This window comes from Petaurus breviceps, unplaced genomic scaffold (genome assembly GCF_028583685.1).
Source record: "Petaurus breviceps papuanus isolate PSGF00001 unplaced genomic scaffold, PetGlider_PUasm1.0 112, whole genome shotgun sequence".
NCBI classification, from domain to species: domain Eukaryota; kingdom Metazoa; phylum Chordata; class Mammalia; order Diprotodontia; family Petauridae; genus Petaurus; species Petaurus breviceps.
Window position 1 is genome coordinate 2,421,053 of NW_027185601.1, and position 26,818 is coordinate 2,447,870.

Here is a 26,818-nt window from a genome sequence, read left to right on the forward strand (position 1 = left end):
CTTCCTTCTTCTAGATAAAAGATACTCTCATAACTATTAATATTCATTTAACACCTAAGATTTAATGGCACCCAAGGAGTCACTGAAATGGGATAGATGCATATATTATGAATCAAATACAAAATACATACACAGTAAATGGTTTTTATGCCAACAAAATAGCATATCTGTATTCTATTTTATATGGATGTCCACATACAATTGAACAGATGTTAAAGAGCCAGAAGACTGCTATGAATGCTCATTAACAATAATTGAACAAACTTGCCTAAGTCTTACCTAATCCATATGGTACAGTGGAAGAAGGTATAGTGCGTTTCAAAGCAGAGGACCTGGTTCAAATCCTGCATCTGGCAACTGCTACCTGTGAGACCTTGGGCAAGGCATCCCTGTACCTTAATTTCCTTTACTATAAAATGATGGGGTTGTACTGGATGACCTCTGAGGTCCCTTCCCACTCTAGATCTCAGATATTATTCCTATATGGTGCAAAAGATAGACAATAGGACCAAAAATCAGGAAGATCAGAGTTTGAAACCTGCCTCAGACACTCACTAGCTGTGTGACCCTAGAAAAATAATTTTCCTTATTTGTAAAATGGAGAAAATAATAGCACTTAACTCCCAAGGTTGTCATGAAGATAAAATGACATGTTTGTAGAATGCTCTGCAAGCCTTAGTGCTATATAAAGGGTGTCAATCATGATTACTAGAACCAAATGATTTTACATGAAGAAGAAAATTATAGATGTTCACACATTGTTGTACATCCTTCATTTTCAAAGAAGACCAATGATGTCATAGGCAATGCCTTGACCCATGCATGAATTGATGGAAGGTAGGTAGAGTTGCACAAAGTCACTTTTTGTTCCAGAGTCATCAAAGTATACTGGCAAGACACACCTTATAAAGAAAATAAAAAGAAAGTTAGTTTCCTGAATAAATAACTATGTGTGTGAATGATGATGCTAAGACAACTTTATATCAGGATTATTGTTTTTAAAGCAATTGGGGTTAAGTAACTTGCCCAAGGTTACATAGCCAGTTTTTTTTGTGTGTGTGGGTGTTAAGTATCTGAGGCCGGAACTGATCCTAAGTCCTCCCGACTCTGGAGCTGGCACTTTTACTCACTGTGCCACCTAGCTGCCCCTATCTCAGGATTATTAATGAATTATTTTCATTAACACTCTGATTTTGGGTGATTACAGTACTCTCCTTGAGGTAGGACTAGGAGGAAATCATAATTTTTTTATTGTGGTTATGTTTGCTTAAATTTAAAATTTTAAATACACATAATTGTATCTTATTAAATATATAATGAAAAAATATATATCATCTTTCAAGGGAGTTATTAGTTTATTATGTTACCATATAATGTAGCATAGAAAAAGTATTTTGACCAAAACTACTAAGACAGAAGGAAGCATCTATGAAAGCAAAAATATGCAATGTCACTCAGAGGATAGAAAATTGTGGGCTGGAAGCTATTTCTAACAGGAAGGAAATACAGTTGGCCTATGTAAGTTAATGGAACTTTAATTCACCTAAAGGCAAACCTCAATGTTAGAGCATAAATGACACTTCGATTACTGTCAGAATTCTGTCAGAAGATAAGAAGACAGAATTAAGTAACACAGTGGCTGGTTTCTTTATATGGCCAGGAAACCAAGGGTAACTCAAGTTGAATTTAGAGGAGATGCAAGATACCACCAGAAATAGTACATAAATGGTGGTATTAATATAGTTGATGCTAATAAGGGACTATATTTGTTCTCTTAGGACTTGGAGACTTTGTTCAAGGAACTAGAGAAGATGTTATAATGGCATTTTTAACTCATATTAGGGGAGAGTCCAGGGCTAAAATGAAACCCATAGAGTCAGGGAGAGAGAGAGAAGAGAAAACTGAGGCAAGGGATTTCTCTCATTCTTAGACACAAATAGGAGTGGAAACAAGTGGGTATCAATTGCTGAGGAGGCTGGCTACAACTGAATCTGTCACCAGCAGAGTCAGTCCACAGGACCTTCAGAAAGGCTACCTGAGGACTTGGCATACTTACTTAGATAAAGCTTTCCCTCTTTCCTTGGGATCATAGACCCAGAACTGGAAGAGACCTCAAAGAACATCTCATTCAAACCTTTCACCACTACCCACCATAGTTTTACACTTGAGGAAACTGAGGTCCAGAAAACTAAGTAATTTGACCGAAGTCATACATGTAGTAGGGCAACTAGGCATAACGAATAAAGCATTGGGACTGGAGTCAGGAAAATCTTTGTTATGATGTGACCTCAGACTCTTACATTAGCTGTGTGACCCTTGTCAAGTCACTTAACTTGTTTGTCTCAGTTTTCTCATCTGTAAAATAGAAATAATAGCATCTACTTTCCAGGGGTATTGTGAGGATCAAATAAAATAACAACTATAAAGCACTTAGCACAGTGTGTGGCGCACTGTAAGTACTATATAAATATAAGCTAGTAGTAGTAGTAGTAGTAGTAGTAGTAGTAGTAGTAATAGTCACAACTTTTAGAGGTCATATTTGAATCTGGGTTCTTTTACTCAAAAGCCAGAGCCCTTTCTCTTATCCCATGTTTTCTCTTCCTAGTCATTGCTTCAGATATTTGAGTTCTTGTCACTTCTGCAAGAGGGCAGTTCATCCTTTTGTATACTGGTTATGACTTTTTATGGAGATGAGGGATTTTCATATATAGATATATATGTATGTGTGTGTATACACACACATACATATGTATGTATGGCATTATAATGAACTAAGGACCAGTAAATATTGGGTCCCTGTTTCTGACTTTGCCAGTAGGGAACAATTTAATAAAGGTTAATATAAATAGGATAATGTAGCTTAATAAAAAATCCTGGAGGGATGATTTCAAAAGAGTATGGCTTAAAAGGTGCTTAAACAGTGATATGGAATTAAGAAAGTAGAGAGAGAAAATGGAAAGTATATAGCAATAGTCAGTGTTTGGAGGTGTCCGCAGCAGTGTTGCCAATGTCCCAGGTTGCTTCGAGGACAACAAAGTTAATATGGAATGATTTTCTATCATCTTCAAGTATTTTTCTCTGGTAAATATTTCATTCTTATTTTATGTATTAATTAGTATTTCAGATGTCTGGCAGTTCATTTTGCTTCTTGTTATTTACTTATTACTTTCTACCACATATGATGACAAGTTTACAAACACCTTATGTTTTGCTTACAAACAAGAGTACTGTGTCTTTAATTTAGGAAATCTGTATATTTGTTTCACCCTAATCATGAAGTGGTCAGGCTCAAGCTGTTTATTTTTAGCTACCTAAGCTACTGGTAAATAATAGCACCTGGTGGCAGTGAAACCAAGGAATTACGATAAAATTCAGGACTTGCTTTACAAAAGTTCAGATAAGAATTATCATAAATCTTTAAGCAAATAAAAAAAGTAATGATTATGATGTTGCTGCTGATGATAATGGTGAGCAAAACTATTAAAATTACAGCTAATAAATTTGAAGGAATACTCTCATGGATAGTGAATATTATATATATATACATACATATATATTTACATGTATGCATAGATGTGTATCTTTTACATCTACCTCATAGATGGAGTGTTGGAATGAGAGTGAGAAAGATTTGAGTTCAAATTCTTTCTCAGGTTTTTAATATCTGTGTGACCTTGGGCAAGTCACTTAAATTCTTTTAGCTTCAGTTTATTCACCTGTAATATAGGGATAATGGCACCAATCCATGCCCGTTACACATTTAATCATTGACTGGAGAAGTAGCAAAGAGGTAAAGAGGTACATAACCTTGTACCAATAGCCCTGTGGACAACTCACAGCTCATTGCTTTCCACTTCCATAGTTGTTTCCCTCACCGAGACCCTTCGTTCCAAATACTTGTAAGTTCCTAATTGATCTTCAGCCTTACACTGATTTCTGTTTCCAATTGCCTCTTCCTCTTTGTCTTCTCAATCAAAAGTAGGACTATCACTTTGAGGCAAAAGAAGTTCCTATCAGACCCTAATGGTAAATCTCTCCCACAACCCACTGGGGTCTCTCTGTTTAATGGACTCCCCAGTGTTGACAGAAGAAGGATTTTATAAGCGACCCTAGTAGCAGCCCTTAATATGACATATGTTACATTCTCACAGTGCCTATTATGTGTGCTTTGAACATGAAGTAGTAGTCCCTTGTTCAATGGAGAAACAAATGAAGTCAATCTTTAAGTATGCCTTGTTTAACAAGGGCTGGAAACCTAGCCTTAATTTACTCCATTTCTTTAGTTTTGTTTTAGATAGTCCATTGAACCAGCCCAGGTCAGGGATTATGCAAAATCCCATCTGTGAACTATAAGATAAATTTATGTGCCTTAGAAACACATTGTCTGTCTGAGTTACATGAGCTTTAGCAGCCAAATTGTTTAACAGCTTCTTGGCATTGGTCTTGCAAAAGCTTGCTTCCTTTGCATTTTACTGGATAATTGCTTTTCTTAAACAGTATAAAACAAAGATCTTTTTGTTTCCAACCCATCCAATTTCATTAAGTTCTATACATTGTTCTGGATTTGTTTTCTATATTGTAAATCACAGTTCAGATGCAGGGCCCATCTTGTAGTAGATTGAAGAATTTTTGAGGCTAGTTCAAGAAATAGGCTGAAAAATATTATATTTCTGCTCTATATGAGCATGTGTGTACATAGATAAGAAATTATCAAATATACACACATGTGTGTATGTTCACATCACATATTATGTAATATGTAACATATCATATATGGAAAGAGAGGAGAGGGAATGCAGTGAAGCATAATGGATTGAAGTCTGGCTTTGGAACTTCTGACACGTGCTAACTGTGTGACTCTGGGCACATCATTCAGTCTCTCAGTGCTCTTGGCAAATCTCAAAGACCTTAAAGTCAAAATAAAGTGCCAACCTTCATTGGTAGATGTAGTTTCCTTACCTGGAAGTTAGCATGATAAGAGTCTGGAAAGGTAAAATCTGATCCAGTGGTCAAAAATTTTGAATATTAGACCCTAGAAATCTTAACAGTATTCAACAGGAAACAAATAAAGATTCTATTAAATTATTAAAAGTGACCTGGCACATTGCTGGACCACAGAGAATAACATTCATAATTTTAGGGTCAAGCTACACATTCCAAAATGTGTCATACTTTGAGGCATACATATGTACAGCAATAGGATAAGAAAATTTTATCATCTTTACTTAGCTGATATCATAAAGTGCCCTGGATCATCATTGGATAACAGAACGTAGACCCCAATAGGGGAAAGCACAAACAATCAAGGGCAATATTAAATTCCTCTCTTTTATCCAAAGCAATTCTTTTCTCCCAAATGCATATTGAATAGTAGATTTAGCCCTTGCTATATTCAATGTGATGCTGATGATTTATTTGATGAATTAAAGAAAAAAAGTAATGGAGATTTCCCAGCTCATACTTTGATGCTTTGACATTTCAAACCATCCATTTTTTCATCCATAAGTGTATTTATTCCATCAGTTCTGACTCTAACCCTTCTATGCCTTAATAGACAGTCTTCATGAGTTGTAGGTAAAAATTTTCTTTAAAATCCACCAACTCATAGTAACCTGGTGAGAAGTCATGTATATAGGCTCATGCTTGGATGACAGGCACACAGCATGTCACTGGTGTCCTATATCTACCCAGTCTTACTTTCTTCTGGTCCAGTCTTCAAACCCAAAGTCACCTTCTTTCTATAATGAAGCATTAAATTAGAAATTTAATGGAAGATTCTGATTCATAAGCACTTACAGTATGACTAAAAAATTAAGACCCAATGCAAATTTTCAACATAAAGAAAATTAAGAGAAAAAAATAGTGAAAGGTGGGGCAGAGCCAAGATGGCAGTGCAGAAGCAGGAAAACTCCATGAGGTCCCCCCATAACCACCTAAAATATCTATAAAATGTGACTCTAAACAAATTTTAGAGCTACAGAACCCACAAAGTGACAGAGAAAAACAAATCTCCCACTGAAGGCAGCCCAGCAGGCTGGCAGGAAGGATCCATCCCAGCACACTGGGACCAGAGCCCAGCCCTGTGTGACCCCATGGTTTTAGCCTTAGGGTGTCCCCAAATAGCAGTGGCTGGACTCTGGGAGAGTGGATCACCAGCAGCTGTGGCAGTTTCCAGAATTATCAAACCATAAATGCCAAATGCAAAGTAAAAGGTCAGTGTGGACTTTGCAGGAACGGGGGGTCTGGGAATGTGGTCCAGCCTCTGCCCCCAGATGAGAAGGTGAGAAGCAGTGGAGGCACAGGTAGCTGCCACTGCATGGCTGCTCCAGAGCTCATGGACTGCAGATTGTAGGGGGACCAAGTGGCCATTCAGAGCAGTAATTGTTCTTGCTTTAACCTGCTTGGATCTGTATCACTGTCTGAGGTGGAGGTCCTGGGGTGTGTAACCAGGTGCCAGAGCTTGTGGAGGCTTCAGAGAGGGCACCCAACTAATAGCTCTGGCAGCTGAAAAACTCCAGTGATTTGGGACAAAGCTCTCCTTTCTGGAAGCAGAGTTCTACTATGGCAAAAAGCTCAAAAGCCACGTAATTAAGTGGCAACATGAGCAAACAAAGCAAACACAGTAATCAAATCTTAGATTCTTTTCTGGGGGACAAATAGGATCAAATCATGAAATGGGAGGAAGACAATGAAGTCAAAACTCCTACACCAAAGGCTTCCAAGAAAAATATGAACTTGTTATAGGCCATAGAGGAGTTCAAGAAGGGTTTTGAAAACCAAGAAAGAGAAGTGGAGGAAAAATTGGGTAGAGAAATGATAATGATGCAAGAAAATCATGAAAAGTGAGTCAACAACCTGACTGAAGAAAATAACACTTTAAAAAATAAACTAACTGAAATGGCAAAAGAGGCCCCAAAAGCCAATGAGGAGAAGAATGCCTTAAAAAGCCAAATTTGCTAGATGGAAAAGGAATTTCAAAAGCTCACTGAAGAGAATAATTCCTTCAGAATTAGACTGGAGCAAATGGAAGCTAATGACTTTATGAGAAATCAAAATACTATAAAACAGATCCAAACAAGTGCAAAAAAGAGAAGGCAATGTGAAATATCTCATACCACTGACCTGGAAAATAGATCCAGGAGAGATTATTGAAAAATTATTAGACTACCAGAAAGCCATGATGAAAAAAAGAACCTAGAAATCATCCTTCAAGAAATTCTCAAGGAAAATTTCCCTGATATTTTAGAACCAGAGGGTAAAATAGAAATTGAAAGAATTCACCCATCACTTCTTGAAAAAGATCCCAAAAAGAAAAGTTCTAGTAATGTTACAGCCACGTTCCAGAGTTCCTAGATCAAGGAAAAATATTACAAACATCCAAGAAGAAACAATTGGAATAGTGTGGAAACACAATCAGGATAAAACAAGATCTAGCAGCTTCTACATTAAGGGATCACAGGGCTTGGAGTATGATATTCTGGAGGTCAAAGGGGTGGGATTATAACCAAGAATCACCTCCCCAGAAAAATTGAGTAGAATGTTTCAGGGGAAAATATGGTAATTCAATGAAATAGAGGGCTTTCAAGCATTCTTGATGAAAAGACCAGAGTTGAATAGAAAATTTGACATTGAAATACAAGAAGCAAGAGTAACATGAGAAGGTAAACAGGGAAAAGAAATCATAAGGAACTTATCCAAGTTGAACTATTTACATTTCTACTTGGAAAAATGATAATTGTAACTTATGAAACTTTTCTCATTATGAGGATAGTTGAAGGGAATATACATATGTGTATATATATATGTATATATACATATATATGTCTATATGTAAAGGTATATATGCATATGAATACATATGTGAGTATGTGTATATGCATGTACAGATATACATAGACAGAGGGCACAGGATCAATTGAATAGGAAGGGATGATATTTTAAAGAAAATATAAAGAGGTGAGAGAGGAATATAATGAGAGGAGATAGGGAGAAACAGAATAGGGTAAATTATTTCATATAAAAGAGGCAAAGGAAAACTGTTACAATGGAGGGGAAAAACAGGAAGGCCAAAGGGAGTGGGTCAATGTTACTCTTGTTGAATTTGGCTTAAGGAGGTAATAATATACACACTAAATTGGGTATCTTACCCTACAGGAAAGTAGGGGGGAAGGAGATAAGAGGGGGCATGATAGAAGGGAGGGCAGATTGCGGGGGAGGGTAGTTAACAGCTCACACTTTTGAAAAGGTCAGGGTCAAAGTAGAAAATAGAACAAGTGGGGGGCGAGATAGGATGGAGGGAAATACAGTCAGTCTTTCACAATATATCCACTATGGAAATGGGTTTTTTTTGTAATTACACATATACAACTTATATTGAATTGCTTATCTTCCCTGTAAGGGTGGGTGATGAGGGAAGAAGGAAAAGAATCTAGAATTCAAAGCTTAAAATCAAATGTTTAAAAAAATATTATTATTGTACATGCACTGGGAAATAAGATATACAGGCACTGGGGTATGGAGATCCATCTTGCCCTACTGGAAAGCTGGAAGGGGAATGGGGGAGGATATAGGAAAGAGCAGATTGGGGTAGGGAGTATTCAGTGGGATCGCTGTTCTGGGGTGGTGGGTAGGGGAAAGATGGGGAGAAAATTTGTAATTCAAAATCTTGTGGAAATGAATCGTGTAAACTAAAAATAAAGGTTTTTTTTTTTTTGCTAATTTTTGGGTTTATTCCTTTAACAAACTGCCACAAGACTTAAAGCAAAAGAAAATGCATATAAAACCAGTAAAGTTATATCCACAGCATTTGTCAAAGCATAATATAATGAATGGTTACAGTCTATAGATCTTCTTCAAAAGAAAAAAATATTTTGGTAGAAACTGACAATATCAAGTTGATTATCCCCCAGAGTACTCAAATGCTTTAACCTGTATAAGGATCTCTTTTCCTAATACGCATTTCCTTGGAGATTCAGAATTTTACATAAACAGAAACATGCCTTATTGCTGTTTTTGTTTAGACAAATTGGCCCAAAGGTGAGGGAAATAGGGAAACTAGGATGCTGGATTTGGGATGTGAAACTACAGAAGTTAAATGACTTAGACAAGGTCATACAGATGATTAGTGGAATCCAACCCAGGTTGTCTGGTATCTAATTAGTGTTCTTTGCATAATATCACACTGGAGAATAACATTATTAAGAAGGACATTTGGGAAATAATAATGAGAAATCATCTGATAAAGAGGCAGGGATTCTTCCTCCAAGGAAGACATTCTTAAAATTAATCTCTGGAAGCAAAATCTGTTTCTTCGAACTGGAGCCTCCACTGGGTCACAAATTATTCCAGTTTGGTCTTTTGAGCACAAGTCTCTATTATTGTTCCCTTCTCCCTGAATGACCTGGTGTTTTAAGATCTGACATTTATTCTTCCTCCTTCTCTGACATTAATCTTCTTTCTCCTGACTAATTCAGTCTTTCCAGTTTCATTCTCTTAAGAAGAATTAAGGGGATCATCCTAGTCACATATACACACATGCATATATACATATAATTTTTACTCATTATATTTGATTAAGGTAATTTTGTATTATAGTATATTTCCTTCACAAAAGTTTTCATATCTGGGGGATTTTTTCTTTCTTTTAGGTTGCTTTGAAGAGAAGTGTGAGCTGACATTGAGAGGCTTTTGTGTACCACTTTCTTGTTTCCCCACACAAGAAACTCATGCCATTCTCTTGCTCCTAGCATGCCTTCCCTCCCCCTACATGTCTTCCTGCAGAATTCTTTGATATCTTTTAGGTATGATTTTTTTTGGTATGATATTCTTTGATATCTTTTAGGTATGATATCTTTTAGATATTAACCCCACCTCCTCTCTCAAATATTGTTTGAGTACTTTAGTACAACCTACTCCCTCTTCTTCTAAATTCATATCACACTGACTATAGTACCATTCACTGTCCTCAATCTTAACTATTCATAAAAAATCACACTATAGATTTGGAGCTAAGAAGTATGGTAAAGGATAGAAAGAATGATAGAGAATCCACTGATCTTGTTTCTCCTGACATAACTGAGGTCCAAAGAATGGCTAAAGGACTTCCTGGAGGTCAGACAGATAGTAAACAGCAAAGCTGAGACTCAGGCCCAGGTCCCCTACATCCAAAGCCAGTGTTTTTTACCTATCTGCCAAAATGAACATTCCTTAAGGGCTGAGACCCTGTTGTATATGTCTTTATATTCCACCCTCCCTATTGTTTAACATAATATCTTGCCTATAGTATACACCAATAAATATTTGTTTAATAAATTTAATTTGTTTAGTGAATTTATTGAATGAAAATAAATAAATAATTGGGGAGATTGTCCAGATAATGTGGATGCCAAACCCCTTTCTGCCTCAATTACTTGAAACTACCCATTGTTTACTGGATACACATATTTCGATAGTCATTTCCACTCCCAATTTATAGAGATCCTCTTGAAAAGTAGGCAGGTTTAGTTATGTCTGATTCTTGCTAGCTTAACCTCAGCTAACACAGCTGTTCCAACCAGCTAATCTTTTTTCCTGACTTTTGAGGAATTATATGAATTCTAATAACCCATTGTCTTTGTCATTCTCTGCCCCCACAGAAGATAAAGTGTGGTCAACTGTAAATCATGACTTGCAGAAGCAGACTCCCGTGGTCGGCTACAGTCCAGAAAAATACTCAGTGGTACAGCTCAATTACAGTGCCTCCATGGATCAAATCACGGCCATCACCAGCAGTGCTGAGTATTGTGAGCAGTTCGTCTCCTATTCTTGCAGGATGTCAAGGTTGTTGAACACCCCAGGTAGGCTGAGAATGGAATGTCATTTTTAATTACTCTCTCAGCTGGTGTCTGGAATTACCTAAACAATTCAACAGGTGCAGGTACCTGGTTCATCCTTCCAGAGGATGGGCTTAGATGTGCAGGTAGCAGTATATGAATAAAATAAAATCTCCTGTTTTTCTAGGGAATTAGACAAAGAATACATGATTCTTGATTTGATGGGCTTGCATTATTCATAGATGTATTTTTTTTTTGTTTGTATTCTTTCCTGAAGCTTTTTTGTTAGGAGAAGGGCCTTTGGCAAGAGATATGTTGGGTTTATTATAAACGTAGAGGTAAGTTAGTTGAACCTGTAAGTTTTGTTTCCTTTAAAGTAAAAGAAAAAATACTTTAAATTCTGAGTCTACTAGTGTTCTTTGCCTCTGGAAATTTGCCATTATACATACCCCCTCTGATGTATTGGTATGTATGCTCTAACTTATCCCATCACCAGAGCTGTAACTAGGAATTCTTGTACCCAGGGCAAATTCACTTAGGGGAAGAGATCATCTAAGATATAAGAAGACCTCACCTCACTTTGCCTGACAAATCCCCTATGAATGAGTCCACAGGTCCAGCAGGAGTTTGATGTATTTATAAGTGAAGAGAACAGTGTACTTTGATTACATCCAATTGTATTTAGAAATGTAATGGCACCTTTATAACAGAGGAACGAGCTTGCACCTATGATTAAAGACTCCAACTTGCTTGAGGAAATGAGTAGTGGAATGAGGTAACTAGCATGAGGCATGGTGGTGAGGGGCAGGCAAGCCCTAGGTGGCATGATGGAAATAAGACTCTTGGTATGGTGAACTGTGGCCAGACAAAGGAGTAGGGATGATTATGGCATAGTTTCAGAGACACTGGAAAATTATGAAACATGGAATTGACAAGCCAGAAAAGTGTATTCTGCTTCTCCCTCAGATGTTGATAAGCTGGCACAAAGCCCCAGTCATCTACACTAATAATAATTTTGGCCATCATACTGATGTATTTTGTATATATTGGTTAAATGTCTGAGGTGTCCTTGTTCGGGAAAAATTAATATCTTTCTTCTGGGAGACACCAAAAAACGCTGTGGTTAAAATGATACGATAAAATAGATTTGATGTATTTGGGCATATGGTTAGATAGAGAAAAAATTACTATGAGTGTGTGTGTGTATTTGCTATTTTTTTTGATGATGGCTGTTTTCATGAGAGAGGGGGATCCAGATGACCTTTGTACGTAAATTGCTTGTGAGGGAATTAGAATAGCAAGTGTTTAATTGTGGGAATTGAGTGAACCACACTGACTCCATCTTGTGACTCATTCCTGGAGCTAACTCTGTTCCCTTCCGATTTAATAATGGGTCTAGTTCAATTTCTGTCCTGTGAGAAAACTTCATTCAATTGTAGGAATTGTATGTGGGAAGGGGGGAGGGTATTGCATTATTTAAACCTAGCACTTCATGGTTGGGAAACTGGACCATCTCTACTTGTTGCTTAGAGACTCTTAACTAAGGACCTCGGTTATGCTGACTAGAAACCAACTCGGAAGCAAATATAGGTGCAAAGAGTTTTCTTACAATTACGAATCTTAAGCAACCCATTTGTCTGACCTGAAAATGGGCATCATATTGTTCAATCAGTTCTTATTTCCATGTTCCTTTGATTGAGTACAGACACTTGGGGGGGAGTGGGATGTCAGGGAATTTCCCTGATTTCAGGGAACTAGACCTGTTTGCTCTCCTTAATCTTTCCTCCAATTAGAAATCAGATTATCTAATTTTGTATCCTGGTTAATTCCTTTAGTTTTAACTGTTCTTTGATTCATTGATTTTAACACATAAGTCTGTCTCCCCCTGTATTTCAGGTCTAGTGCCAAAGCTAAGGGCACTTGGTCCCAATTTGTTAGGCGGTTAGCATGCATTGCTTAATAAATTGATCTGCTTAGTATCTCAAATCTTCGTTTCCTCAGTCATTTCATCTTTCACTCACCACATTTGAGTTTTTATATTGGGATAAAAATTGCACTCAACCAAAGAGAGAATTTTAATTCAGCAAACATTTGACAATGGCTGCTATATGCAAAAGTACGAGCATAGCAGTGTCAGAATGAGGAAACAGCCACTTACCATACCCTACACTGGTTTAAAATGAGTCATCAATGTGGGGAAGAATTAAGTAGCGAGTAGAGGACTAGACTTGGGTACAGGAATATATGGATTCAAATTCCAACACAAACATTTACTAACTATGTGACCCTGGGTAAGTCGCTAAAACTCTTGAAGCCTGCTTTGTTGTGTGTAAAATGAAGATATTCAACTCTGTGAGTTCCAAGGTCTTTTCTGTCTCTAAATCTGTGATCCTATGATATCATAGTCTCAATGAGCTGTTTAGTTCTCTGAATTAGCATAAAAGGTAGTCAAACTTAGGAGGACTCACAAAGAAAATACTGTGTACTATATACTAGGTGTGAATGTGAGCAAAGTCAACCATCTAGCAGACATTCATAGACATCTATTTGTGTGGGAGAGTCAAAGAAAAATAGTATGTTATCGCTTTTGAATTGTATCCATATAAAATGGAGAATTTTATCTTGATATTTAGATCCAACGAACACTTTCTATTTCCTGATAATAAGACTGGCACTGGGACATATACTCCAGTTTGGAGAGAGACAGAGACAGAGACAGAGACAGAGACAGACAAACAGAGAGAGAGAAACAGAGAGAGAGAGAGAGAGAGAGAGAGAGAGAGAGAGAGAGAGACAGAGAGAGAGAGAGAGAGAGAGAGAGAAACAGAGAGACAGAGAGAGAAACAGAGAGACAGAGAGACAGAGACAGAGAATACAGCTTGTTGTGTTGCTGTGGGCTACTCAGGGTCCAGCACTAAGCATGATTCAGAGAGGTGAATAAGAAATAACCAGGTCATGTGGGTAATTCAAGGAAGAACCAAGAACTCCATTTATTGATTCTTAGGACAAAGTTTTTATAGAGCAATGAGACAAAGGAAGGGGACTCAAGTTTTCTTATCATTACCTTAGTCTGTTGTATCCTGGAAGTAGCACAGAATAGATAATTTGATAAGGATTTGTTCTCTAGTGTCAGAGAGTCTTAGGAAGAGTCAGTTAACTCCTTTCACATGCAGTCACATTACAAAGGATGCTCTTCAGATCTGGCTTCAAGGCCTAAGCCAAAACTTGGATCATAGAGGGCATTTGCATAGCAGCCTAATAACTAAAGTCTTGGGGAAGAGCCTATTGGTCTCAGAACTCAAACAACATCCTTATAAGTGTAACCTATAACAAAGAATTCAGGAGCTAATTTAACAGAGAAGTTGAGTCTCAAAGAGCTCTTTTAATAAAGTCCACTATTAGGATTTAACATCTGAGTCCTGAACCAGGCCTCTTTGGCTCCCCACATTGTGTGATGAACCATACATAGGTGTTGGCATGGCTAGAACTAGAGCTTAGGTATCCTTGCTTCCAGGGAACACTTCTTTCTATGATGCCCTGTTGTCTCCATTCCTTTGTCTTTATCCCCCTTCTCCCTTTCAAAGTCTGATCTTTGACCATGTTAGCATGTAAACTGACAGAAAACAGACTACAAGGTTGTACCTCCCAGGGATATTATATAACAACAATTTGAAAATTAAAGCAAAGGGATGAAGTTCTCAGAGTTGCAATATTTTATATCAACCAGCTGCTGTTGGGGGGAAAATTTTGAAGGGGTTTATTTGGAACCCTAAAATCATATACCTTGTAAGGGAATATTTATTCTGGCTAAATATAGAATGCCCCTAAGTTTATTCTTTATAGTCTATACAAGTCATGTATTTCATGTACAAGTTAACCCTGTTGCTGTGGTCCTCCCCACCTCACACCCCTCTATTCTTATACGACGAGACCATGCTGTTCTTTTTTTTTTTTCTTTCCAATTTGTCTAATCCCCTGGGTAGCTCTTGAAAGGAAAAGTATTAGTTGTCACAGAAAGTTTCCTTATACTGTAATATTACATATGTGTCAAAGTAAGGAAGAATACATTTTAATAAAAATATCTAATTTGCCATTTTAAAGAGCTAATGGATGTTACAATTGTTTTTTTTTTCCTTTCCTTCTTGGTAACACTCAATTTTAAGTATCCATTTACTTGTACTTAACTAAGGCTGAATTATATTGCAACTTTGGCAGAAGCACATGTGACATCTGTTTGAATATAAAGTGAATTCATTATAATCATTGAAATTAAAATGAATATCAAATGAGCTTGTAATAACAATGCATTTAAAATGTTATTCTTTATTTTGAGAGACCCTCATGAGTTCATTTGGTGTCATATAGTTACTAATGATACTTATAATAAGGCTTTTAGTTGGTATTTGTCTCTATCTCACTTCAGTTTTGATAAATGTTCTAATGTAATTTAGCATTAATAAACACAAAAGTAATCATTATTGCTGTTCTTCAACTTCCTCCGGCATTATGATGTATGGTTTCCCATCCTATTATGACACATTCCATGGTGGTTGTTTTTCCTTGACTAGTGTAGTGCTGAGTCTAATTTGTGATGGTTTAACAATCTGGAACTACATTCCATTAAAGATTTGTATGTACTTATTTTGCAAATTCGGAAACTGAGACCCAGAAAGACTAAACTACTTACCCAGGGACACAAACAGAGCTGACATTTTGACTAAGGTTTTCTGAATCCATTCCATTTCTCTGCCTCCTAAATACATTAAATACTTTTTTTGGTAACTCTTAATGAAGGCTTACACAGATCTTCATACAGAACTTTTCTGCCTTCATTATGAAAGTTTTACAGAATTTGAAATAAAACCACAAACAAAAACAAACTGCTGTTTGCAGATGATGTTTTTATGTACTATGACCAAATAATGAGATTAACTGGTGGGTACAACTAAGAATGAGCAAAGGTAGACTGTCCAAATATGGAAATCTTTTGATGGCCACTCAAAAAAAACCCTGAAATATCAACAACATTTTATTTTTGTTTTTGTTGTTCATTCATTTAAATTATGTCTGATTCTTCATGACCCTATGGACTTCTGTCCATGGGGTTTTCTTGGCAAAGATACTTGAGTGGTTTGCCATTTCCTTCTCCACTGACAAATAAAGGTTAAATGACTTTCCCAAGGTCACATAGCTAGGAAGTTTCTAAGCCTGTATTTGAACTCAGGTCTTCCTGATTCCAAGCCCAGGTGTCTATCCACTGTGCTACCTAGCAACACTCTTTTGGGGAAGTTAATTAGGACTACAAATTTGAAGTTATTTGAGTTTGCAAAATGCACAGTATGCAGTAAACTTGAGAATAAGCATCCTGGTGAAATATTTTAATTGATCACTTGATTGATTACTTAGAAATTCAGAAAAAGCTCCTAACACTAGGACTGATAAGGGTCCTTGTCAGGGATCTTACCATTTCAAAATAATCCTGAGAAGTGAGTTGGCATAGTGGCAACTGAACCTGGGAGATAAGAGAACTCCACTCAGAAGAGTATCTCCTCTGACATGTTGAAGACTAATAGATAGCACAGTGGGTAAGACCAGTGAACTCAGAATCAGTAAGACTGGAGTTCTAATCCCCACTCAGATGCCTAAAAGCTATATAACCCTGGGCAAAGTCAGTTCAGTTCTTTCACCTTCACTTTTCTCATCTGTAAAATGGGAAGTATATCACAGGATTGTTGTGAGGATTCGGTGAGGAAACATATATAGAATGCTGTTACAACCCTTTAATCTCAGTCTATATAAATGATAGCCAGTAGTAGTGGTAGTCATCCTCACTGGTGGTGATGTAGTACAATAGGAAGAGGAGAAGGAAGAATAGGGGTAGGAATGGTGGAAGAGCAGGAGGAGAGTGGAGGGAGAGGAGAAGCAATAAGATGATGGCGAGGAGGGGGAGCTCTATGAATTATGGGAAAGTCACTTGGTTTTTCAGAACCTTGGGTGGTTGCTGTTTTCTTTGTTTTTTTTTTGTACAGAGATGGAGCTAAACATACTGGAACTTAGCATTGTTGTTAAAAATATTTTGGGAAGCTAAAAGAGCTATATATATAAATGTGAGTTATTACTGTTGTTATTATTGTTATATTGCCAAAGTAAATCACCCAATTTATGTTTTTTGATACTTTTTGCCATGTATCTTTTTAAATATACACATAACAATTTATGTTTAGGAATTCTACTCTTGATTCCTTAGATATAAAGGATCCGAATTTGCTTATTTTTTATTTAATTCTGGGAACAGAAAATTGATATTAATTGTTTACTGTTTTCACAATATGAGTATGCTTTTAGTCTCCAGGGCCATTTTGTTCCTACTGGCTTTTCAACATAGTGTAACTCTCATGAGTAAGTCTTTGATTGCTTGAAGGCCAGTAAAGATGAATTTTGCTCGGGGAAGGCAATATAAATTATCCATTTTTTTTCTATTCAGTTTAGCTTAAAATTTAAACCCTGTGTTGAAAGGAATGTATGCACAAACACTTCTGACTTTATAATGAAGTTGTGCGAAATTCAATATAGGTCAAAAATTCTGAACTGTGATTTAGAAGAAATCAAAAGGAAAGAAAGCATTAGTAGCGTTTTGTAACTACTGCGGTGCTGTTGGTGGAAAAGGTTATAACCCATTCCTAGCAAATATTGCCTGACATTTGTGCTGTCATTGAAAGAGCACATTTACAAGTCTGCATGCCATGTATCATTATTGATTCTCTCTGAGAGTATTTACTGTCACTTACAGGAAAGATTCATTATATTTTTCAAGAAATGGTACTGAGACTATCACTAGGCCATTGCAGTGAGAGAGTAACATTGGAAGTAAACAAGATTAAAGTGTGTCACTGAACTGGACCAATAGTGGAATGATCCATGAATTAAACTATTGAACCAGAAGAGATATGGGGATCAGGGCATATGATCTTTATTGGTTTCTCCTTCTGTAAGGCAGTCTGCTAGATGTTCCAAAAAGCCCTCAGATGCTTAAGGACAAAAGTCTCATTGGTAATCAGAGTCCAGAGAGTAATAGATATTTTCTTCAAAGGGCAGATGTACTCAGGAAGCCCTGCTTATGGTAGAGTGCCCATGGTCTATTTAATGGGGGTATCACCAATAATTCCCACTTTGTCCCTTGAGCCTCTGCCACAAGAACCTAAGTTTATCCAAAAGAGAGATAATCCACTAAGAGGCAGAAGATTCTCTCCATTAGTACTGGGGAATGAGTTCTGACTTTGGAGCCAGAAAGACCTGAGTTCAAATCCTGCCTTTGTTATTGTCTGGGTGACATTGGGCAACTCATTTAACTTGATTGGTCTCAATTTCATCATCAGTAAAATGAAGGAGTTAGACTATATGAACTTTGAGATCCCTACAGATTTCTAATCCTTATATAAAATCATAGTCCTCATCCTTGTAATTACTCCCTCTCCTATAACCTACAGAAATAAGCCTTCCTTTCTGTGTAGCAACTGGTGGGTGATCTGTGCTAAATCAGGATCCCCTGACTCTCTTAGTGTAATACTTGAATGAATCTATTCATCAATATAAATGTTCCATGGAGTGGTTTAGACTGCAACCCTTCCATGTGTGCCTTCTCACCCTGTGCAAACCATTATATCATGCCATGTCCTCCATCACAGAGGACACATACAACACACTGGAAATCTTCTAGTTCTCTTAATATTCTAAGTCCAGTCCTTAGGTATCCATCCCTCATCACAGGATCTGGCAGTTGGAAGGGATTTCATCTACCATTTTGTCTAACCCAGATGAAAAAGGAACCCCTAATATAATACAGCTGATAAGCAGTCATCTAACCTCTCTTTAAAATCTTCCAAAGAGCAACTCCCATTTTTGAAGCAATCCCTTCCATTTTTGGACAGCTTAGTGGGTAGAAAAAAATTTTCTAGATATCAAGCCAAAATTTGTCTCTTTGCAACTTTTATCCTTTGCCACTATTTTGGTACTGTGGGGCCTAACAGACAAGTCTAATGCCTCCTCTACTTGACAGCTCTTCAAATATTTAAAGACAACCATCATATCTTTCCCCATGTCCCCTGAGTCTTCTTTTCTCCAGGCTATACATATCTGATTCTGTCAACTGCTCCTCACATGTCATTAGCTCGAGGTCATTCCCTCTCTTCGCTGCCCTTCTCTGGGCTGTCTCCAGTTTATCAACGTCACCTTATCTCTTACTCTTGCTCCGTAACTGAATCTTCTCTTTATCTTGTCATATATATGGCCAGTGATATCTTTCAGAGTGCTCACTGTGTGCAGTGAAAGTGGCAATGTGTTGTGGCCTTGTTTGGCCATTCACAGCCTTGGCATAGCCTACATTTTTTATTCTTTAGAAATAATGTATTTCTTGATTAACAAACATATGGCATCACTAGTAGAATATGTTGCTAAAAGAATAGGTTTGCTCAATAGGGATCAGCCTGGAATTATTGAAAGCATGATAATAGTGATGCTTAATTGATACAATATGTCCCTCACTCATCATCTCCTATGCAAAGGGCCTGAGCCCCTACTAAATCTCATATACCTTTTTCTACCTTTTCAAAATATCATTTTATAGTAAAATGTAAAATAAACATATGACACATGGCCGTGGACAGAGTTTAATTCCTAATGGGTTATATTTAGATAGTTATAATGATTAATTTGTGATAGAATAAATGATATCAAGTAGCAATAAAATAGTAATAATCAATTGCTAGTTATTAATGGGTGTCCATGCTAGTCTGTGCATAGGGTGATATTTTCTTTGAATGGTTACAGCTTTGTCAATAACCACCAAAGTCCTTTCAGGCTTATAATCCAGATACTAAGTGAATTGATGAATCACAGGCCATCTTCATAGCCCTGTTTTTCCCACAGCATTTTTAAGTTATACTAACCAAACAGATTTCCTTATTACTTTTATCTTGACCTCCTTCTCCTCTTATCATTAACAACCCCCACCATGAACAGAGTAAGAGTTTTTCTAATGACATAATAATGTCCCAGTCAACTCACACTTACGCATCTGGAACCTTCATAGTCAACCTAAAAAATGTTTCAGGGTGTCATGTAAAAGTTGGAGATTTAACCCATTACCTAGGAATGTCTTAGGACATGAAATCAAAAGCTACATTTCTAAAGCCTTCAGACAAAGTCAAAGGCTTATAAAGTCACCTGGAATTTAGTAAATGTTAAACACAGCCCTCAAGTGTTGGGATTTGGGAACATAAAACCTCTCTTACTGGGAAGTGCAGATCAGTGCAACAGAGAATTTTATTTAGTGATGCAATACCGTACCATTCATAGATTACTATGGTACAATTGCAAAGTTCATCTTGGACTAATCAGGCCTACAAAATGCCTAATCAGAATACAAATCTGAACTTGCCTTTGGATTGCTAGGCTAAGGACTGGGAAAGAAGAACTTAATCTGTTAGTCATTTTCCAAGGATTTCTGAAGTATTTTCTTTTTTACCTCTTTTTTCAACCTGTACCAATGAGATTTCTAATTTAAGACACTAAATTGGTTCAGGCTCCATTCTAGGCTCATTCGCCTATGAACTCTGGAGGCAACTTCAGATTTATATTTTAATTTTGTTCTCTTTAAATCTAATTACTTTGGTAAACACCTTCCAATTCCACCACTGTGTTACAGAATTGCCTCTTATATTTCTAATCAAACTATTTGAAACATGTCATGTTTCATAGAATTCTAAAGTTTTCAGCCTTCTGCTTTCTTGCTATCTACAGGACTTATTTCCTCTCTCACTGTTTATTCTGCCAAGCTTAAGTCACCAAGGACAACTCGAACTTTGTGGAGTTTGTTTTTCATTTTTTGAAAGCCATTTAAAGTTCACTGCTGTTTCTGTTTACTAGAGTACTGCATTTTGACAGGACCTTGGATATCATCTGTCCTAATCTGCTTCTTGTACTGATGGGGAAACTGAGGCCTGGAGATGTTATATAGCTTTCCAGAATCCCCTCAGAAAATCAGTGGTAGAGGTGATACTGAGACCAGAACCCAGATATCTACATTTCCAGTTCAGTGTTGTTGGGTTTTTTGACACCGTGAGTCATCTACCAGACTAGGACATGGTCATTAATGTCTTCAGTAGTCAAAGTGAGTCAAAGCAAAGTGATCTGTGCCTGGAGACTTAGAATGTATCGCATACAATTATAAGCAATACAGAGATGTACCCTAATGACATTACAAATCCCCTGTGTCTTATTTTTCTCCTCCCTTCCTACTTACCTATCAGGTAAGACAGATTTCTATATTCAATTGATTTTGTATATTATTTCCTCTTTGAGCCAATACTGATGAGAATAAGGTTCAAGTGATGCCCATTGTCCACCCTCTCACTTTTCCCTCCCCTGTTCACACCTCTTCCTATGAAATAATTTCTCCTATTCTTCCTCTCCTTTCCTTCTGCATTAGTGTACTCATCTTTCTTGCCCCTTAATTATTTTTTTTGTCATTCCCTCAAAGTCACATTATACTCGAACCCTCTGTCTATGTATATTCCTTCTAGCTATACTATTAGAGGTACAATTTTTAAGAATTACAAGCATCATCTTCCTATGTAGGTATGTAAACAGCTTAACTCTATTGAATCCCTTATGTTTTCCCTCTTTACTTGTTTATAATTCTTATTGAAGATAAGAATTTTGGTTTAATTCTGGTGTTAGCAAAGTTTGAAATCCTACTATTTCATTGAATAGCTATATTTTTCCCTTTGGAGTATTATGCTGAATTTCACTGGGTTAGTTATTCTTGGTTGTAGTCCTAGCTTCTTTGCCTTCCAGAATATCATGTTCCATGGCCTCCAATCTTTTAATGTTGTAGCTCTTAAGTCCTGTGTAATCCTGACTGTGACTCCCGATATTTGAATTATTTCTTTCTGGCCATTTCCTGTATTTTATCTTGTCCTGCTCATTCTGAAATTTGGCTATGATGTTCCTTGGAGTTTTTATTTTGGGATCTCTTTCCTGAGGGGATCAGTGGATTCTTTCAATGACTATTTTTCCCTCTGGTTCCAGGATATCAGGGCATTTTCACTTGATAATTTCATCAAAGTTGCTATACAGGTCCTCCTTCTTATTATAGCTTTTAAGTAGTCCAATGACATTGTCTCTCCTGGATCTGTTTTATAGGTCAGTTGTTTTTCCCACGAGGTATTTTACATTTTTTCTATTTTTTCCATTCTTTTGAATTTATTGGATTGATTCTTGATGTCTCATAGAGTAATAGCTTTCACTTGCCCAGTTCTAACATTTAAGGAATTATTTTCCTCAGTTAGCTTTTTTATTTTCTTTTCAATTTGGCCAATTGTACTTTTTAAGGAGTTGTTTTCTTCCATGGATTTTTGTATCTCCTTTTCCATTTGTCCAATTCTTCTTTTAAAACATTTGTTTTCTTTTTCCTAGCTATTGACTCTTCATGCTCATTTTTTCCCCCCAATTTTTCTTCTACCTCTCTCCAGTGATTTTTAAGCTCCTGTTTGAGCTCCGCCATGAGTTTTTTCTGGGCTTGAGGCCACTTCCCATTTTTATTTGAGTTTTCATCCATAGGTGTTTTGACATTGATGTCCTCTTCTGATTTTGTGCCTTAATCCCCCCGTTACCATAATAGCTTTCTATGGTCAGATTCTTTTTCTTGTTGGTTTTTGCTCATATTTTTTGGCCTCATTTCCTTTTTCTTTAATTTGAGCTTTGTTTGAAGGGTAGAAGGGACACTGTCTCAGGCATCTTCTACCAGAGGCTGAAAGCCCTGGCTATTTACTTGATGCTGCACTGATATTGCCTTGAGGCCCATGGGGGACCCTCCTCCCTGGTGAAATGCTAAGGGGGTGAGGTGGGGATAGCTGGCATTGCTGGATGCCTTGAGGGCTGGCAGCTTACCTGGTTATAAGCCAGAATTCTTGTGGTGGTATCTGGTTTGTGGTGAGGCCAGTGGGTTGTTTCTGCATTTCTCAGGGCATACACTGAAGCATGTGGAAGTCTGGTTGCTGGAGGTTACCTGTTTGCCCAGGGCTACACTGAAGCATGTATTGGTTCTCAAAGTTGGAATCTGCCCATTTCCCTGGCTAATGCTGAGGCATGTGGAGGATCCTGGTGTTGACATTTCCTTGCTCTACTGCACTGGAGCTCAGGATCTACTGCTGGTTTGCTGAGGTGGTACTTGTTGCTGGCTTTCTGGGAAGCTTCCTCTCCTGGACTCAATCCTCTTTTACTCAAATGAAAGAGACTATTCCTACTGATCTGCTAAGTTTCTTAGGCTCAAAGATTGTTTCACCCCCTCTTTTTGCCGGTTCGGTTTTTCCAGGATTTGTTTTAGGGAGCTATTTTATGGTTGCTTGGAGGTGAATATGAGAGAGCTATGGTGATTTACTGCTTAGTCCACCATCTTGGCTCCTGGAAGTCCCTGTACCATATATGTCCCATTTGTGATAGGAGCATATGTATTACAGTCACTTTTCACCTAGAATAGGACCTTTGACAGGTTGTAAGAACAAAAGGAGAACAATTTATTTACCATGGAGATAAAAAAAACTCAACAAAGAAGATAAAATTACCTTAGTTAAACTTGTTTTTGGCCCTAAGATGAATATCACTGTCTGCAAAAAGCACCTGTGATTTTTAGAGCTATGAGCTTTATATTTCACTGGAAAGAGATTTCTTCCAGAAATGTACTTACCTCTAAAACCACATGGGGTATTGATTAGCCCAGGATTTATTCAGAGGGAAGAGGATTGCCCATACAATCCCCCAAAACATTTTTCTGTACAATTGCCAAATATATCTTCACATTTACCAGGTCTGATCTTTTTCTTTTTGGTTCTTTTTTTTTTTTTTTTTTGCTTTTGCGGGTTCCTTTTGAAACGGAAAAATTCAGTGATTTTGTGATAAACCAATTCCTATTAATACTTTAGTGAATGTTAATGTTAATACCATACAGTAATATGCACATTTTGACATGGAATTTGTGGGGGGAAATACACAACCTCAAAAGAGTAACTTTAAAATATGTGGGACACCAGAGTAAGCCAGTAAAAAAGATCTTTTGTGCTGAGTGACTTTATATACCCCCAGCTAGGGGATTTAGTGGATTGAACACTAGATTTGGAGTCAGGAAAACGGAGGTCGAATTTTGCCTCAGATACTTCCTAGCTATATGACACTGGACAAATTGATCATTTAGCCTCATCCATCTAACAGGAATAATTATAGCCTTTAACTCATAGGGTAGTGGGGATCAAAAAAGATAACATGTGCAAACCTTAACACATTATGTCAGTGTTAGCCATCGTGATCATAGCAGTTGTTACTCTGTACCCCACATACACTTATCTTGCTCCCCTTGTGGGTAGAGCTGTCACCAGCTGTGCTCTCAGGAAATGTTTCTTGTTTATTCATAGAATGAGGTGTTTGTTTTTGCATTTCTGGGAACTCAGTAAAGTTTACCACATTTCACTTCTATGACATTTTAAATCAAGGGTACAGAGCTCTACTTAGTGGGTAAGTAAATAGAATGTTATATTAGTCATTTTCGTGTGTCTTAAAGATCACGCTGTTAGGTCATTCCTTGTAAAAAATGGAATTAATGTGCTTTACAGGGCCTTTTATCTTACTTCCTCAAACTGTGCTCTAAATGAATAAAAGACCACTCTTTCCTTCTCTACTTTGCTAAATCAGTCCTCCACATCCTTCCATTCTGCCTGAAGTGCTTTCTTTGAAGTGGTGAGTGTGCTAGGAGGTGTATATAAAAATGGAATTCAATGTCATTTGGTTATTAAAAGAAACACAATAGTTTGATTAAAAATAGATCAATGCAAGCCTCTTATTTTTGGAATGCTTTATCCCTTTATCCCTGTTCCTGTGGTACTCTTTCTTCAAGGTTCTACTCCTCCCTCCCGGCCCCCCACCTCCTATCAAGGTATTTTTTTAAATTGTTTTTAACAAGGTTTCTTTTGAAACCAGAATTAGAGTTTTGCCTTTCTCCCCATCTTTCAATAATAAATAATCTAATAAATACTTATTAGGTTCCTACTGTGTGCCAGGCATTGTGCTTAACATTGAAGATTCTATTAATAAAAAGAAAGCTAGTCCTTGCCCTCAAGGAGGTTACAATCTAAAAAGTAAGACAACACATGAAAGAAAACAAGAAATCTTAGCAAGTTAGGGGATGGGGAGCTGAAGGATGAGAGACTAGGGAGTACCTAGAATAGGGCATCTTATTCTGAGGAGTTTTAACCAGGCAGGCTGACAGATGCAAAGCAGAGTGAGCTGAGTCCCTTTTTGCTCTCTATAAAGGAAGGTATTAGGAGGAGAGTTTGTTTCTCTACCCTTCAGCCTTACAGTTAGAGGGGAGAGGAGGATGTGGGAGGCAGTATCAGTCAAAGCTTGAGTTCCTAGCTTGCCAGTGAGTTTAGAAGTAATGAATGTATCTGGATAGGGGCTCCTTGTTCCATGAATTGAAACTAGACAGGGCAGTGGATGCAAAATGTCTTTACAAATGAAAGAAAAAAATTCTAGGAAAATATTAATAATAACAATAACTAATACATTTGGAAACTTATGGCTTACAAAGAGTTTTACATATATAATTCCGTATAACCTTCTCAACAACTAAATTAAGCAAGTCCTATTATCTTTTTTTAAAGTGAGATTTTTTATATTTATTTTATTCTAAAATTATAAAACAAGCATTTCCTTTAAAAAGCTGATTGTACATGAAACTTCAAATCTATTATGTACAACTTGCTATTCCTTTTAAATTCTTTTTGTCCACTTTTTTCTTCTTTCCTCCCTCACCCTAGAGGTGGCTACTATTGGAAACAAATGTGTGTATACATATATTTGTGTCTAATAATAGTTACTTAGATGTATATGTATATATATATATGTAAAACCATTCTATACATGCTTCTAATTATCATTTTTCCTGAGGATGCAGATAGCATTTCTTACATATGTCTTTTGTAATTAATTTGAGTACTTAAAATGGTCAAAATGACTTGGTCAATAAAAATTGTTCTTAAAACAATATTGTTGTTACTGTATACAACATTTTCTTGGTTCTGGTCATTTTGCTCTTCATTATTTCATGCAAGTTTTTCCATGTTTTTTTTTTTCTAAAATCACCCTGCTCATCATTTCTTACAGTACAGTAGTATTCTATCACAATTATATACCATAATTTGTTTAGCCATTCCTCAGTTGGTAGGCATCCCAGCAATTTCTAGTTCTTTGCCTCCACCCACTTTATGAGAAACTGAGATTAAGAGTTTCAGTAACTTCCCGAGTTTACATAGCTATATATGTATGTATGATGTGGGATTCAAACTCTTATTAACTAGAAGACCACTGCTCTTCCCACAACATCAAGCTGCTTCTTGACCCAGATCTTCTAACTCCTAGTTCAGAGCTTGTTTGACTAAGTGAAGTTACTATTTTTTTCCTACTCAGAGTAGAATATTCCTCACTGAGGAGGGAGTCAGAGATAACCTCATTCTACTGGATGTCATTTCTTTCTTGGGGAAGGAGGATAAGGTTAAGCAAGGAGAGACTTTTGATTTCTTCTTTGGGGAGACATAGGATAACAGTCACCCTCAATTGCCTGGGCCATTTTTTTTTTAATTTTAGAGATGGGAAGGTAGGAAAATTGGGGTTAAGGGACTTGCCCAAGGTCACATGGCTAGTTTTTTGTGTTAAGTGTCTGAGGCCAAATTTGAATTCAGGTCCTCCTGACTCCAGGGCCAATGCTCTATTCACTGCACCACCTAGCCACCCCTACCATTTATATATTTCTAAAGATATTGATTGAGTGCTTACTTTGCACCAGGATATTATTACTTTTCTCTTCCACAATTCATATCATTTTTTTCTATTTTAGAATCCATAGGTGCAATAAAAAGCCAAAGAAGGAAGAGGCCATGGTAGGCTGGAGTTGTTAGAAA

General features: G+C 37.0%; 1 protein-coding gene across 1 annotated transcript in view; it reads left to right on the top strand.

Moving 5' to 3' along the window:
- LOC138157377 (contactin-associated protein-like 2) overlaps window positions 1-26,818 on the top strand; it is a 2,155,842-nt gene that overhangs the window by 1,247,122 nt on the left and 881,902 nt on the right. The window contains exon 12 of the mRNA XM_069082919.1: window positions 10,635-10,835. Coding sequence (XP_068939020.1) covers window positions 10,635-10,835 — 201 coding nt within the window. The remainder of the gene's footprint in view (window positions 1-10,634; window positions 10,836-26,818) is intronic.